The sequence below is a fragment of the Mustela nigripes genome, chromosome 5 (assembly GCF_022355385.1).
Source record: "Mustela nigripes isolate SB6536 chromosome 5, MUSNIG.SB6536, whole genome shotgun sequence".
Classification (NCBI taxonomy): Eukaryota; Metazoa; Chordata; class Mammalia; order Carnivora; family Mustelidae; genus Mustela; species Mustela nigripes.
The window spans coordinates 103,722,870-103,740,126 of record NC_081561.1 but is presented as its reverse complement, the minus strand read 5'-3'; the positions used below and the strand labels follow the sequence as shown (position 1 = coordinate 103,740,126).

General features: G+C 40.8%; 1 protein-coding gene across 6 annotated transcripts in view; it reads left to right on the top strand.

Moving 5' to 3' along the window:
* The window catches only part of UBE3D (ubiquitin protein ligase E3D), a 154,116-nt gene extending 142,972 nt beyond the window's left edge, over positions 1-11,144 (top strand). For 4 of the 6 annotated variants that reach the window (XM_059399216.1, XM_059399219.1, XM_059399222.1 and 1 more), the window contains one exon: positions 10,563-11,143. In XM_059399216.1, coding sequence (XP_059255199.1) covers positions 10,563-10,583 — 21 coding nt within the window. In that variant the 3' untranslated portion in view covers positions 10,584-11,143. Of the gene's footprint in view, positions 1-10,562 lie in introns of all 6 variants that reach the window. The other 2 variants (XM_059399220.1, XM_059399218.1) reach the window with 1 other exon arrangement.
* The last annotated feature ends 6,113 nt before the right edge of the window (positions 11,145-17,257 follow it).

The following is a 17,257-nucleotide window of genomic DNA, read 5'->3' as shown; positions in this document are numbered from 1 at the left end:
CCCCCTCTCTCTCTGTGGAGAGAGAGGTGGAGGTTCCTCTCCACCTACTTGTGATCTCTGTCTGTCAAATAAATAAATAAAATCTTAAAAAAAAAAGTAAAGAAGCATAGATTCATTCATGAACAGCAGACAGAAGGAGATACATCTGTAGCAATATTTATAAAATACACGAAACATTTAGGTATAGCAATAATAATAATAATCTCTATTCATTTATTGAGGTGTTCATCTGTTCAGGGGCTGCCAGGCCATTTACATTCTTTATCACTTATCCCTAAAGCCTTCAGTGGTCAGAGTAAGAGGGAGCCAAGGGTCTCAGTGGTCATTTGGCTCAGAGGGTGGGGGCAGGGTGGAGGATGGGGGGTATAGGTTTAGTCTCAGCTTTCCCTTAGTCCAGAGTCTAGATCTTTGCTCTTCTACAGCTTGTAGCTGTGTGCAGACTGGTGCCTTCTCATACTAATCTGTTTTTATATTACTCTGTTTACGATAATCTATCTACAGCTTTCCAGTCTTTCCATATCAATTAGAGTTCACCTTCCTGTACCTTCCTAATATCCCTCTGATCTTGTGGCTTCTCCTGGAGCTTAGATGGTGTGCATAAAACTTATGACTCTGAACCTTGATTATTACACGCCCTTTTCTAGTTCCAGACCCTCAGCTGTTCTAGATGTGAAGAAACCCCGTAAGCAGTTCCATGTAAAAGAGCCCCTCTTTGTTTTCTTGGAGCATAAAGTGAAAAAAGGTTAAGCTTGAAGTAAAACATCACATAGCATTATCCTCTTCAGTGTGTTCCCCTCTGTCAGTGCAAGAGTTTACTTTTGTAGTTATAACATCCCCATAAGCCATTCTCTACCTGCCCTTTAAAATAAATAGTGAATTAACAGTTTTGTGATCCTGTTTATTTCTAGCAACTCCAAATAACTGGCTTAAGAAATAAATGCTCTTTATTTAAAAATGGATATATTACCATGTTTTCCTTTTTAAAGATTTATGTGTTCTCAAATATTATATTTTCAAAGTAATGTCTAAGTAGTAAATAGCCAAAGAAAATAAGCATCTGGTTACAATTTGATCCCTTTCTTGCCAATCCTTAATTGTTATTCAGTGATTCCAAGTCATAATCTTTTTTACTGAACTGCCTAAACTATGCCAGTATAACTCATCCTGTTTTTTAAACTTACAGACAAAAATTCCTTTCTGAGATTTTGTGCCAATTTCTCATCTGTCCTTTTGGCTCTCCTCATTTGCCAGAGCTTTCTCTTCTAATCAAAGAATTATTTTTTCTTTACAAGAAAGGCTTTAATCTGGATTCTAGCTCTTCTTTCTTTTATTGACGTCTAATCCAAAAGAAGTAATCTACTTTCTTCTTAAGAAATAGAGTGCCTGCATCATTTTAACTGCTATGAAATCTGGCTTAAAATTGGGATATTATGGATTCTTCCCTCAACTAAAGTTACTATAGCAATTATCTCTTAACCATAATTAAGTAGAAGGGAGCTTTTATGATGGAATGAATACTAGGCTCAGAAATAAAGACCTGTTTGCAAACCCAGTCTTGTTCCTTGCTTATAGTAGTAAGCAAAAGTTACTTATCTTCTCTGAATCTTGGTTTCTCTTTTATAATTTGGGGACAATTAAATTAGATGTTTAATTCAAGTGGATTTTGTAAGGATTTAGTAAGATGAAACTGTGCCTGGTACTTAATTTTTTTTTTACTGCATAAAAAACATATTAACATTTACTAAAGAACTTTTACAAACTATTAAAAAAAGAAATTAAACCCTGTTGGTAGGTAAAGAAAAAGATGTGAATTCAGTTAACCAATTCACAAGAAAAACAAATTATTAAATAAACATTTGGGAGAATGTTTAAACTCAGAGCAATTAAATAAATTCAAAAAGCACTGAGATGTCATTTTTTAAATTAGTGCCGATTAAAAAATAAAGACCTACTGGTGATGACATTGCCAGTTGGTGCAGCTCATTGGAAAAAATATGCATCAAATTATAACAATATTTATACCTTTCAATCTAGTAATCCCACTTTGGAGAGTCAATCCTAAAGGAATATTATAAAATATGGGAAAAATCTAGAAACATAAAACTGATTAACCATTGCTTATGAGCTTAATAAACTTGGGAACAATGTAAGTTTGTAATGGATTAAGTTTGGATGAATTATTTTATGCTATTAAAATAAAAATAGGGATGCCTGGGTGGCCCAGTCCATTAAGCGGCTGCCTTCGGCTCAGGTCATGATCCCAGTGTCCTGGGATCAAGTTCCACATTGCGCTCCTTGCTCAGCAGGCAGCCTGCTTCTCCCTCTGCCTCTGCCTGCCACTCTGCCTGCCTGTGCCCTCTCTCTCTGACAAATAAATAAATAAAATCTTTTTAAAAATATAAATAAATAAAAAGAATACTCACTAAGCAACATGTACAAATGTTTATGATATCAAAAAATATACACAATAACAGATATGAAAAAAGTACATCTTAAAACTATAGAGAAATAGATCCAGGTGACAGTTTTTTTTTAAAGATTATTTATTTGAGAGAGAGGAACAGAGACGGGGTGGGAGTAGAGGGAGATGGAGAGAGAATCTTCAAGCAGACTCCCTGCTGAGTGCAGAGGCCAGTGTGGGGTTCAGTCCCGACCCTGAGATCATGACCTGAGCTGAAATCAAGAATCGGTCACCGACTGAGCTACCCGGGTGCCCGTAGACACAAGTGATAATTACGTTAGATTATTATAGCATATGTTTTTTTCTTTTTTCCTGTTTCTCCAAATATTTTGTAAGGTGATAGTACTGTTTTTAAAGGTAATATTACTTTTAAGAGTAAAATTAGAATTTAAGTCTAATGTATTCAGTCTGAAAAAAAATATTTAGTGAGTGCTTATTATGTGCCTAGAAAATCTGCTTTGACATTTTGAGTCTAAAAACATGCCAGAATCTTTCTTCATTATTTACTCCAGAGCAATAAAAAAAGGCAAAAAAGAATGTGCTTAGTGGACTATTTTGAATAAGTAGTTCATATACAAACTAAGATTTAAGGTGCTACTGTGTGTAACCTAAGTGTTTAATACTAGGCTGTCAGCCCAACCCATTAAATGTGATGGTATTCTGTCTCACGATAGCCATCTGCTTTCGGACTCCTTCCAAAATTAACTGGCTGGCTTAGTCAGGTCATTCCACGGAGGAAAATGGGATCTCAGTGATATATTGACCAGAACATCAATGTGGGCAAGATTTTTAATAATGCATCTGAAAGCTACATGTAGAGGTAACTGGACTGAAGTAAGCTAGACAAGGTCATTTGCCAAGAATTGACGCATGTTTTTATTGTTGAAATTTTTATTGAAATCATTGTAGATTCACTTGTAGTTATAAGAAATAATGTCAGAGATTGCTTGTGTACTTTGCCCAGTTTCCCCCAATGGAAACATCGTACAGAACTATATAGTATGGTGTCACAACCAGGATATTGACATGGTACCGTCTCTCCCATCTCACTCACATTTCTCTGGTTTTATTTTGCTTCTTTGTGTATGTGTGTACATGTGTATGTTGTTCCATACAATTTTATCACCTGTGTATGTTTGTATTTCTACCTCCACAGTGAAGACATTGAGCAGTTCTATCAGCATTTCAACCAGGATTTATCCTATTGCCCTATAGTACTCCTACCCTCTCTCCCCTCCCTGCCACCCCTAGCCCCTGGCATCTGCTATCCTGTCATATATTGTAAAATTTTCTCATTTCAAAATGTTGCATACATTGAAACACAATAGAAAATCCAGAAAATAAACCCACAAGTGTATGATCAATTAATCTTCAACAAAGCAGGAAAGAATATCCAATGGGAAAAATCGTCTCATCAACAAATGATATTGGGAAAACTGGACAGCTACATGCAAAAGAATGAAACTGGACCACTTTCTTACACCATACACAAAAATAAATTCAAAATGGATCAAAGATCTAAATGTGTGACCTGAAACCATAGAAATCCTAGAAGAGAACATACGTGGTAGCTTCCTTGACATCAACCATAGCAACTTCTTTCCAGATAGGTTTCTTGAGGCAAGGGAAACAAAAGCAAAAATACACTGTTGGCACTACATCAAAATAAAAAGCTTCTGCACAGGGAAGGAAATAACAAAACTAAAAGGCAACTTATGGAATGGGAGAAGATGTTTTCAAATGATATATCCAATTAAGGGTTAGTATCCAAAATATATAAAAACTTAAAATTCAACACCCAAAAAACAAATAATTCAATTAAAAAATGGTCAGAAGACATGAACAGACATTTCTCCAAAGAAGACACAAGATGGCCAACAGACACATGAAAAGATGCTCATCATCAGTTGTCAGCAGAGAAATGCAAATCAAAACTGCGAAATGAAAACAATAAGATACCACCTCAACACCTGTCAGAATGGCTAAAATTAACACAAGAAACAACAGGTGTTGCCGAGGATATGGAGAAGGGGGAACCATCTTACATTGTTGGTGGGAATGCAAACTGGTGCAGCCACTGTAGAAAACAGTATGGAGGGTCCTCAAAAAAAAAATAGAACTACCTTATAATCAAGCAGTTATACTACTGGGTATTTATCCAAGGGGCTCTCTATAGCCCTTTCCCTAAAAAGTGTGGTAAATCAACTTGTGCCTTCTTCCTGCTTGGCAAAATTCTGCACTCACGCACCTGAATAGTTCTGGCCCCAGGACCATCCCTCACAGCATTACAATTCTGCCTCCTTAATGTGTTCATAGCACTTTGTCACTGTTAACCAGGGGGACTCACAGCCACAGCCTCATAAGCTAGTCTCTCCTGCATCCCTGACAGTAGGGTCAGAAAGCATTTTATCTGGCATGTTTCTCACTTGCTTGCCTTTCAGAAGAATTACTATGTACGAGTAAAATAGGAATTTAAAATATCTAAGCAGACTGAAAAAAGATCTAAACAGACTGAAAAAAGTCTGTTTAGATGGCAGAAACCAGTCATCTGCTATAGGCAGGGATTTTATTTCCCAGGCGAGTTCAGGGTTCAGATCCCCACCTGGGATTTCTAATTGGACTGATACCCCATGTATATTGCTCGTGCATGTCAATAGTGAGAAAGACAAGTAAGAACGAGCATAGCTTTCTTTAAAAATTATTTAGTAAAGTGGTTTTGCTGCTAAATATTTGTCTTAATACTGGAGGAAAACACTCCTGTGTTTCGGAGCTCTGATAACTCTAGTTCTGACAGAACTTATGTGGTCTGACGCCTGTCACCAACGGGACAGCACAGTTGGGTTTTCACAGCCCCATGTCCATGCCTGCGCTGGTACTATGAGGTCCCCCCTGCTGACTTCCTGCGGTAGTTATTCTGTAGGAATGAGAAACTCCAAAGACTTTTTGATTCGTGAGTGGTGGTGTATGTATTGTGGTGTACAGTTTTATATCATGCAGTTGAACACCCACCCAGAATTAATTTATTTTAACAAATGCATCTTGTGCTTGAGGCCATATATTTTCACGTCACATGTAAAGACTCCTGCTATCTAAATGTTGGCCCCATGCATCTGCTGTCATTAGCCCACTTACTGGGTTTGCTTCCCAGAACTGGAAGCTTCAGTGCTGGCATCAGAACTCATGGTTCACAACAGTGTTACAAGAGCACCGTCCAGTTTCAGCAGTATTTGCCACTGTCCCCTTATTCTGCAAGAACTGATGAGAATGTTAAGGCTGGAGTCTACTTGCTTGGGGGAGTAGGACCAAGATCCAGTAACTGTCAAATCAGTCCACGTTTGCAGCCCTGTCTAGAGAGGAAAGGGCACCAGTCTTCCTCCCTTCCCCGCACATAACCTCTCTTCTGATACTTGAGACATACTGTGGACTTCCCACCTAGATGTCTACTGCAAAACAGTCATGCTTACCTGCTTCCCCCGTTGATGAAAATTGGCAGGCATTTTATTTACATGTAAGTTATCATAGTGCATCCATGGCTTAGAGAAAATACAAGGTCAAGGTTTCAAATAATTCACAGATGTCCGTCTTCTTTTTTCCTGCTTTCTAAAAGCCCTTACTGATTTTATGCAGACCGTGGAGTTGGAAGACTGTGCCGATGTTCCCTTAGTCTAGAGTTTCAGTCTACAGTTAAGTGGACACATAATTGCTGTCATTTTAGAGGGACAGGCTCTTCTTCCTCATTGATTTGTTTCTCTGGTCTTTTTTCATCCCTCCTGTTTGCTAGTTATTCCTTTAGCAAGCCACCGCCCGTGAGAAGGAATGAGTGTTTGCCACGCTGGGCCGTGCCAGCTTTTTGCCTCCCCGTCAACACAGTATTCATAATCAGAGTAATAATGACCTCTCTCAGGGTCCTGCCTCAGAAATCATCCTTCCTTTCATAACCCAAGAATAGTTTTTTCCTCCCAGCAGGCATTAGGCATCCATCTTAAACTTATCCCGCCTTATTAGAATCATCTCGTTCCCGGGCTGTCTCCCCCACTGGCAAGTTAGCACTGTGAGAGAGGATGCCTTCTCAGTGTGGTCTGTGACTGGGTCAATCGCTGGCACCTAGACGACATGCCATGATTCAGTGACTTGAATGAATAAAGCCAGACTGTGGCCCCAGAAGGGAATACCTTATCCTATTTACCCAACTTAAAAAGTAGAGTCCAGGAACTATCAGCATGGGCTGGACCCATGCTGAATTAGTGAGTTAGTAAAAATGGCTTCATGTTATGTAAGATGTTACATATATTTGACAAGTGCTTGAAAGAGTCATTTTCTGATTTTTTATATTTACATTTTAGTTTTTATTCTATAAATGAGGTTTGATTTTAAAGCATTCTGTTTCAGAACATAACTTTGAACATGAGCCATACCTACACAAAAATACATATTGAAGGCATGCTTTTATACATTTATTTTTTAAAGTCTACAGCACCCTTGAAAAGGAACATTTGGGTATGGCTGTGCTTATTCTAAAGAGTCTTTTCTAAAGCTTACAATTATTATGAAGTTCACATTTTCCAGTATTTTCTGTTTTATCTGTCTTGTTTAGCACACCTCAAAGCACTTAGATAGCCTTTGCTTTTAATGCTAATGTTATCTTGTGCAGCCTACCTTAACAGCATATTTTTTTACTGATTGAAATTTCAAATCTGTGTTGAAGAATTGAATTTAATAATATGAATTTGTTAACTAAAATGAAAGAACACTAAAAAGTGTTTAACATATTACATAAATTTATGGACACATTTTAAACTTAACATCTGGTCAAGATATCATATCAGCCTAGCCCTGTTTGTTGTGGTTGAAGAAGATTGTTTTTAGGTGATGACTCAAAGCAGAAACATTTATTTAACTCTTAACTTCCTCTACCTCTTCCTATTCCCAGCTTTCCCAATTCAGGTGCACAGAATATGGAGACTCCAGAGACTCCAACCTTATAGCCAACAGGAAAGAATCCCTCTTTTCCTTTTTTTTTTTTTTTTTTTTTTTAAGATTTTATTTATTTATTTGACAGAGAGAGAGATCACAAGTAGGCAGAGATGCAGGCGGGGAGAGGGGGGAGTGGAAGCAGGCTCCGTACTGAGCCCAATGCGGGCCTTGATCCCAGGACCCTGAGATCATGACCTGAGCCAAAGGCAGAGGCTTAACCCACTGAGCCACCCAGGCACCCACTTTCCCTGTTTTATGATAATAATGCATACTTTAGTAACTATATGTTTCAGAAATGTAACAGTGGAGCCTGAAGCTGTAGCTTTACTTTTGAGAATAAAACTAAAAAGATGAAATACAGGGAGTTTTCTCAGTGTAATGAAACAAATTATCCTCAAAATAAATGGCAGTTATGGAAAGCAATTTTTGCTGTCATGGATAAAAGTTAGAGAACACAAAATCAGTGTTTGACATACATTAACTCACAGTGTTTTAAATAAAAAGAAGCTAAAGTGCATTATACAGTACCTGTTCCTAACGATGATTGCAGTTTCTTGTTATGAAGTCCGCAAAATACGTTACATACTTAGCAGGCAGAACTATGAAAACCAGAGATGAAAAAAAGACATAATAGGTCAAATTTTAAAGTTTTTCTTTCTAGGTCCAGGGAGTGCAGTGCCATTTTGCATTATTTAATCAGCACAGTCTCTTATGCAGCTGTTCCATCCCAAGTTCATATTCACAGGCATGCAAAAGAAAATAAACCTTTGATACTTGAAGCAATAATGAAGATTAAAAGTCCCCAAACCTCTGCAGTTTACCTCATTCATCTGAAAACTTCTAGTGGGAAAAGCATGCATTGAGAATCAAAATTTCTTCCTGAGTCCGTGATTGCCACTTAATAGCTCTGTCTCCTGAGTGAGACACTTAATTTTTCTGAGCTTCTGTTTCTTCATTTGGTTTATGTAAATCACAGGTTGTGCCAAGGGTGAATACATTCCAAAGAGGCTTCCTATGCTATGAAGTGTTTTGCAAGTGTTGGGTAGATCCTGTTATAATTCCCATTTTGCAGATGAGGAAGGGCTGAGAGAGACTGCTGACAAGTTTGTTGAAGGTCTCATGATTGGCGAATAAAGATCTAGTTTTAAGGCACCTGGGTGGCTCAGTTGTTAAGCATCTGCCTTTGGCTCAGGTCATGATCCCAGGATTCTTGGATCAGGCCCTGCCTCAGGCTCCCTGCTTGGGGGCTCCCTGATCTGCAGGAAGCCTGCTTCTCCTCCCTCCCCCTGCTAGTGTTCTCTCTCTGTGTGTCACTCTCTGTCAAATAAATAAGTAAAATCTTTTAAAATAAGAGAGAAATCTATTTTTAAGATCCCGTGTCTATAATGTTGATATTTTTCAGCATCAGTACTATTGACATTTTAGGACTGATAATTCCTTTCTTGTGGGGGCGCTGTCATGGGCAGCATCATATGTCTAACAAAACCCCTGGCCTCTACCTCCTAGATGCCAAGAGCATCTCCCAATTTATGATAACCAGAAATGTCCACAGGCGCTGCCCCATGTCCCCTGGCAGGCAAAATTACCTCAAGTTGAGAGCCACCGGTCTGTGATTTGAGAGCTGAAGTTATTAACAACTTGGATGATGACATTTATCAGTATTACCATTATTCTGAGTGGTTCCTGATCGGAACACTCCATAACATAGCAATTTTCCAAATTTTTAATTAAAAAAGGAGATACCTGATTTTCATTCGTGGTTTCCCTATTTCTGAATATGAACAGGGGCATTGTCTTCTCTGGAAGGTCCCCGTGAACCGTTCCTACAGAGGCAGAGACACTGTCTATAGTGAGCCAGAAGTCACACTGAGCGACCTTCCCCTCTAATTCTGTGGCCAGCCCCTCAGGGGCCCCACTGTTGTCTCTTGAACTGCCACTTCTCATCTGGTAGATGCATGGACCCCTGATATCACTGAAGAGGCACAAGAGAGAATCCCATGTATTTTCATACCCATGATCTCGTTTAATCTTCACAGTAAGCCCTTGAAGTTTGTATCTATTGTCTGCATTTACATTTTGTTTAGAAATCTTAATAACCTCTCTTCCTGGCCTGCTCCTTCAACTTTGGTGTCCTCACTGCAGAACCTGATAGAGAAAACTCAGCAGGAAGTTGATATGGAAACTCAGCAGGGGCCTTTCTCACCAGCACTGGATGAAGAGTAACATCCTTCTGAATTACTCAACATAAAGCAGATGCTTTCTGCCCTGCATGACTCTTCCTTTTTCCTTTCCCCTTAACAAGTATCATTAAATACATGCCTCCTTTGACTGCATTTTGGGGACTTAAGAACCAACTGTCCAAGAGCTGAATGTGTTTATTTCTGTTGCTCACTCTTCCCTCTGCCCATCAAGGCCAAGCATGAGCTTGCCAGGCCTCCCACACTCCCCCATCTTTGTCACTAATCTGCAGTCTGCTCTCTTCCTGATACTGGCACACTTCCCAATTTATTATCACCACTGAATGAAAATATTCTAAACTTCTATGCTTAGCTTTATTGTTTGTTTCTCTGTGGTTTAAAACTGTTGGGAAAATAGATGTATTTGATCTGGGCCTCATTCAATTTGTAAGTAGACTTGCCTGGATTTTTTTTACACACTAAGTTTTAAGATCAGTTGCTACTGACAAGCACAATAAATATAACTGAATGTGATGAAAAGCATTGGCATGACTGAAGAGAGGCTAGCCTTGAGGAACTGGACTTGCCCGGGAATCTTCAGGACTCAAAATTCTGCTTAAGGAAGGGCCAAAACAGTCATTGGGACCAGTGATTCCCGAAGAAGACTGGATCACTTCACAGCAGTGCAATCCGAGTGTCAATTAAACTTTTATTTATTTTTTTCTTTAAAGTGCATGTGAATCATGTTAGTTACTCCATGGTTCATTAAAAAAGGAGTAATTGGCTCCCGCTGTAAAATGGCAGTGTCTGGCCCCATGAAGAGTTATTTTTCATTCTTAGATCAGCTTGCATTCTTATTGACCGGATTTACTCGATTCTGATTTGATGTGCATGTAGCCATTTCATCGTGTTGTATAATAAAGCATCATGGGTTTTTCTTGCTTCTCCAGGTGGCCTTTTTGAAGATGTAACTTTTGGAGCTGAGGCCTCCTCTCCCCACAGATAGCTCTCCGGCTGGAGCATGCGGGAGGTCCGTGTTCTGCATGATGGGCCGTGGTCACAGACAAAGGTACCAGAGCTCCAGAGTCAGTGTGTGGCATTGAAGTTGTGAGTTGGTCTGTTGCCATATGGTCTCTAAGAGAAGAGTTCACTTCAAATGTAACAAGAAGTAAGGTGGCAAAGAATGTTCCAGTAGCAGAGAAGTTATGACTCTGTTTCCAACAGAGAGAATATTCAGGTATGTGCTATGTCAGCAGCACCTGGAAGGATGTTCACTCGTGGAATCCCATCTGTCCTTTGGGGGCTGCAGTGGGGACTCTGCTGGTGGAACCGAATGTTAACTGCTATATATCTAAGCAGAGAGACTTATAAACTGCCCATTCAGTTTGTGGAAAACAAATTTTTAGAAAGAAAAATACAGAATTTTGTATACCTGATTCAGAAGGGATGCTCTGTGAATAAATGTGTGTTGAATGAATGATTATCAAATTAAAGGTTTTCTTGTGTGTGCAAACCTGCATGTGTTTTTTTTGTTGTTGTTGTTCCTTATTCCCTTTACCAAATACTGTGGCCTGTCGACTAATGGACCTCACTAGCCTCCCGGTACAGAAGTGTCTTAATCCTTGTGTGCCAAAGCAGGTGGAGAGGAAACCCTGGAAGGAGAAGGACAGAGCTAGAGGGAATCCAACAGAGCTCGGGTGAGCTGCTGATTTCACAGAGAAGGTTCTGTCCTTGCCTGCTGTCACTGTCTCCCGGTAAAGCTGGGATGGGGGCGGAGCTGGGCAGATCTCCTTTCCCACCTGCAGTCAAGAGGAGGGGCTGCGTCTACATCCAGCCTACTGGGGTTCATCCGAGCCTGCAGACTACCACCACACTCTCTCCCCCAAACACACAGGGTTTAACCTCCTCTAATTTCCTAATACTCAAAATACCAGTGTTCCTCAGCCTTGTGCTTTGCGGAACTTTTTGTTTCACCAAGACACTTGCCTCCCAGCCGCGCAGCATGGTGGGCTCTTCTAATCTGTCACTGGCAGACGGGCAGAGGCATAAAACCCATCTGTTTGACCTGCAGAGCCCCTTTATTAAGCACAGTCGGAAACATGGAAGATCTCAGTGATCTGTCCAAGACACACGGCCAGAGACAAGAATTAGTTTGGCTTCTCGTAGGCTACTAAGCTCCCAAACTCAAAGCTGGTTTTTCGTGCTTTAGATTTCTCCTTGTCTGTATAGAGCAGGATTTTTCAGTGTTGCCATTTACCTCTGGGGCTACGTGATTGTTTGTTGTGGGAGACTGTCCTGTCCTGTGGGAAGGAAAGATCTTTTTCCCTATACCCTCCTAGGTTCAATGGCTGCAGCTTGCAAATAAACTGATAAAAAACAGATTAACAAGAAAAAAAAAACAATTACATACCTCCACATGGGAGTTTCACAAAGGAATGATACTCAAGGAGGTGGTCAGATAACTGAGGTTTATATACTATCTTAGGCTAAACAAAGAAGGAAAAGAGTTTGAGCTTCTTGGCAGGGTAGGCAAATTATAGGAAGGTGAGGGAAGGAAATGTATGGTAATAGGGTTGTCTTGTTATGCAGATAAGTTTCTCAGATGATAAGAGTTGTCTCCCAGAGTAGCTCTCTTCCGGTACAGACATGTCCTTACAAATGGAAATTTCCTTTATAAATGTAAATTTCATTTGCAAAAGAGGAAATTTATACTTTATTTTTAGGCAGTTACATGGAGGTAAAGAGCTTTTTCTGCTTCTGCTTGCTCTCGATTGTCTTTAGCTCAAAATAATCCTTGTGTCCCAGGGGTGGATGTTGGGGTGACGAAGTCCGGCTGGTGTACCTTTCAGGGCACAAAAGGGTATTTATTTAGCAGCATCATTGGCCTCTACCCACCAGATTCCAGTTGCCCCCTACCCACTTGTAACAACTAAAAACATCAGCAGACATTGCCCTGGTGTCCAAAATCGAAGCCAGTTGAGACCCACTGCCTTAGAGAATGAAACAAGATTTTGTTGATAGGGAAAAACTGTACTCTAAGATGGCCGACCAAACCAGCAAGGGAATTCCAGCCCTTCCAGGTTCTTCTTTCCTACCCTGTTTCCCATGCGTACCAAAAGTACAAGTATGTGGAGGTAGAAGGGTATAAATCCCCTTCCCTACTTGTGCTGGGGGTTCAGACCTTTGGAGAACAAACCTCATCTGAGCCCACTGGCGTTAAACAAACCTCCCATCCTCCAAAGTCCTGGAGTGCCACTTGGTGGTTCTGCCAGGATCCAGTCCAGGTTCTGCAACATTTGGTTCCCTGACCGGGAAACCCAACCGCACTGGTCCATTGTTGCCACCGGTTTGGAGAAATGGTGGGACAGTGACGGATGGAGGGATTGTAAGGGAGAAGACACGCCCTGCCTGATTTTCGGCAGTCTTCTGCCGGGTCCCCTCAGGCCAGCCAGCCCCACTGTTCCCACCCAGACTCAAAGGAAACTTGACAGGTGAACACCAGGTCCTGGCATCAGATTCCGGTAAGACCTGGGGCCCCAGGACCCAGTCAGGCCCACCCCTGAGGGCGGATGGGGAGACTGATCACCTCTCAGAGACCTCTTAGAGGTCTCACAGGTAGGGCCTCCTGGTGGGGGAGGTCCGTCAGGTCAGACACCCCCCGTAAGGGGAGACAGGAAGGAATTTCCAGAAGGAATTCCACAGGTCAGGGCCTCCTGAAGGGGAGGAACTGTAATAACTTTGGTGTGAATATGTGAGTAAATGTACAGTTTTACCTGGCTTGTCAGGCGGACTGATTCTGTGGCTCCACAGGTGGGCACCCTTAGGGTCCCCAGAAGCCTACGGAGTCTGAGTGGTCCTAACTTACTTGCTTGGTGACCTGATAGGGTCTAAGGCGAGCCCCTTTGGGGTGCCAGTCTAGTGTTCATACTGACTCGCTAAGGCTAAGAGGCACCCAGGTGTCCTCTGGGATGATGGACAGGGGGGCATCTGATTGATCTCTCCTTTGGAGGGATACCCACCTTTCCGTTGTCTTCATGCCAATGACACAGGGAGGGAACACATGTGGTGGCCAAGGGAGCCTCCCTGCCCATCACGGTGGAAGCTCTTCAAAACCTACGGTCTTAGACTGTATGCTCAAAATTTTAAGAAGTGAATTCTCAGGAGATTATGGGATCAAAACATCTGGAAAATTAGGCACATTATGTGAACTGGAATGGGCTACCTTTGGGGTCAACTAGCCCTCTGAGGGGCCCTAAGACGTACTCACTGTCCACGTCATTTACAAAATTATGGGTCGGGGCTCCCAGATACCCTCACCAATTCCCATATATTGATTCTTGGCTTCAGATAGCCCAAACTCTGCCCCCCAATGGGTCCAATTCTGTGCTAATAGGAAGGACCAAAGTAGGACATTTGTAACCCAAGTACAAGAGCTCAATGTCTGTAAGGAAGCAAAGCCTATCAGGGAGGCCCTGGCTGGTGGGGCAGGGGTGGGGGGGATCAGGAGTAGCAATATGGAAGAGCTCTGGACAAGAATGAACCTGTCAGAAAGTGTAGGGACTACAGTTCCCCTCTGACCTGGGGCCTAAAGCTGAGCTTCAGGAAGTCAGTGCTCCTGCTTCTTGTAAGTGGCATGTGTGGGGGAGAAACCCGATTTAGCAGCTCTGATCGCCCATAGAAAACTTGATCCAGACAGTAAAATAACAGGAGCTCTCATACTTACCTTTAAGAGAAAGTGGGAGGGGTGCCTCGGTGGCTCAGTGGATTAAAGCATCTGCCTTCCGCTCAGGTCAGGATCCCTGGTGTCCATCAGGATGGGGGCTTTGGCAGCAGCTGCCAAACCTCCTTTGTTTCAGGGAAATTCTCTGTCTTCTCTGGCCCAATATAGATTGTCTATCTCTGCCTTTGTTGGCAGGAAAACATGGTGCCTGCTCCTCTGGAGCTGATGATCATCTGAACCGGGAAGCCTTTCTCTGCCCTCTGGCAGCACTTTGTCTCTTCTGCCTCCCCATTTCCCTTTTTCCTGTTTCCACACCACCTTGGGTTACAGCCTGCATTACTGGCTTCTAGACCATCCTCAATGCTGTAGGCACCACTGTCAAGGAGCAAGAAGAGCACCCACAGGACCTAACACCACCCTCTCCAGATTTACCCACGCGTCTCAGGTGAAAATTAGCCATGGGGAAGATCCTGGTGGGACATATTTCAGCATTTAAACTAAGTTTGTTGGTTTAGTTCAGACAGATGTGTCTTTTAAGTTATCAGTGGTAATATGTGAAACTTTTCTTCTGTCAAGGTTTACTGAAGGTCAAATAAGCTCGTTATCTCTGTTGAAGTTTTTATCTCTGTTGAAGTGATGACTAAACTGATGGTTAATTGTCTCAAAGTTTTCATGGTTAATTGTTAATATAACTTTCAAAGTCTTTGGTAACCTAAAACTTTTAAAGTTTTGAATGGATTGCAAATGGAATTAAATTGTGGACATCTAGGTCTTTTCCAAATGGGATAAAATACTAAAGCATTGATTACTGGACATAGGTTTGTGCCTTTGACTTCCTGCTGCAAAGAAATAAAAATATTTAAATCTGTTGGTAAGCATGTTTTGTGCTTAACTGATCCATAAATTTGCATTCTAAAGAATTCTGTTGTAACAGTTCACAAATGGCTAATACTTAGCCATCACTAGATGTTAAGGTGTTTCTAAGAGTACTAAATTCTGCTGACTGTAAGTATGACTGATGGAAATAAGGGAAACAACTCTATGTGGAAATGTAGGAGATATGTAAGAAAGATATAAGGAATGGGAATGCATTTTGTTGAAGGAGAAGAAGGTAATTTTGTCCTAAATGAGACGGTGGTTTGGAAGGAAATGACTTGGGGCAAAACCTAACCTAAATGCAAAGGAAATTTGTAGAAGGTTTGTGAAGGGAAATCTTCAGAAAAAGAATTTTGAGTGTGGTCATGATGGACTAAGATTGAAATGAAAAAAAAAAAAAAAAAAAGACACTGGTATAGAAAGCTGGTTTTCTCTGTTTAAAAAAGGACAAAGTTTTCTTAGGTTAATTGATCTGCTGTTAAGAAGAAAACAAACATAAACAGTTGTTTCTGTTAGGTCCCTGGTCAAAGGAGCGAGACTGATACGAAGCGAAAGTCAAGCAAAGCTTTATTTTGCGCCAAGCATCGAGAATCAAACCAACCGTTCGGGGCCGCCTCTTACAGAGAGAGTGAGCGATTCCCAGCCTCACAAACTTTGGCTAAATAGGCCCTTACAGTTTCCTTTTTGCCTGTCCAGAAAAAACATATTCCACATTTTGCCTATATCAGGTGTTTAACATCCCTAATTATATTTAGGCATGTGCATTAAAACTTCTAAGATTTTAGCAAATGTTGACGATTTAAATTGTAAATGAAATCTCTTTAACTCATTAGGCTTTTTCTTGGTATGCTAAGTTACTCAGGAAGTACTGTTAAACAAATGATAAACCTTGGGTTACATTTGGGTAAAATGCTGTAACAATTCTAGATGATCTATACATTTCCTAAAGTTTTAATGTTTTGATAAGGTCATCACTTGAAATTTAATTACTGAAGTGTTATATATCACAGAAATAACCTGATTTCCTTGCCAGCTAAATTGTAAATTCTCATCTCATCAGCTCTTTAACCATATTTGTTCTGAGGGTTTTTTATTTATAATTGTTTTAATTCTCTTGTAAAATGAGTTTCACCTTAAAGGAGATTCATAAAAAGGACTTTCAGGACAACACAGGTATTCAATATCTGTAAGATCAGAACTGAAATGAGTAAGAATTTCCAGAACTAACTAAAGCTACATTCAAACTAAACCAGAATTAGTAACATGGGACTAAATGAACTAAAAGATTATACTGTTATGGGGGCATCTGGTGGCTTAGTGGATTAGAGCCTCTGCCTTTGGCTTAGGTCATGATCCCAGGGTCCTAGGATCAAGCCCTGAATTGGGCTCTCTGCTCAGCAGGAAGCCTGCTTCCCCCTCTCTCTCTGCTTGCTTCTCTGCCTACTTGTGACCTCTGTCTGTCAAATAAATAAATAAAATCTTTAAAAAAAAATATTTTAGTGTTATGTCTCTTATTTTACACATTGCTCGTTCTCTACTGTTTGCTCTTCCAGACTAAGAAAAATTTTACTTATCTGTGACTTAGAGAAATATAAAAATATTCATTTGTAAACAAATCAAAGCATTCAACTTTTCTCTCTATCTGAACCCTCTGAAACTCAAATGGTCTCAGTAAGTATTCTTCCATGGCAATCAGTTGTTTGCGTAAGTTCAATGAGAATCTGTTCTCCTTGTAACAGGACACCATTGGAAACATTGGTTACTTTACCAAGGCTTTGACTGGAATGTCATATTTGAGAAAGACATGCAGAGACTCAGATATGACCAGACAGCTTTAAGGAACTAAGGTTGACTTTATGAAACCTGGAGCCATAAAGCCCCTTGGAACTGTTGGCCTGGTACCTTGTTTACAAAGTTCCAAGCAGCCTCACCAGGTGGGTAAAGAATGTCACTTCCTGGCAGGTGTAGGAACCTCGGGATACTTTGGTGTCCTCAGGAAGAGGAATTCACTCAAATTGACAGGTATTGCAGGCATGTCTGATGACTAGT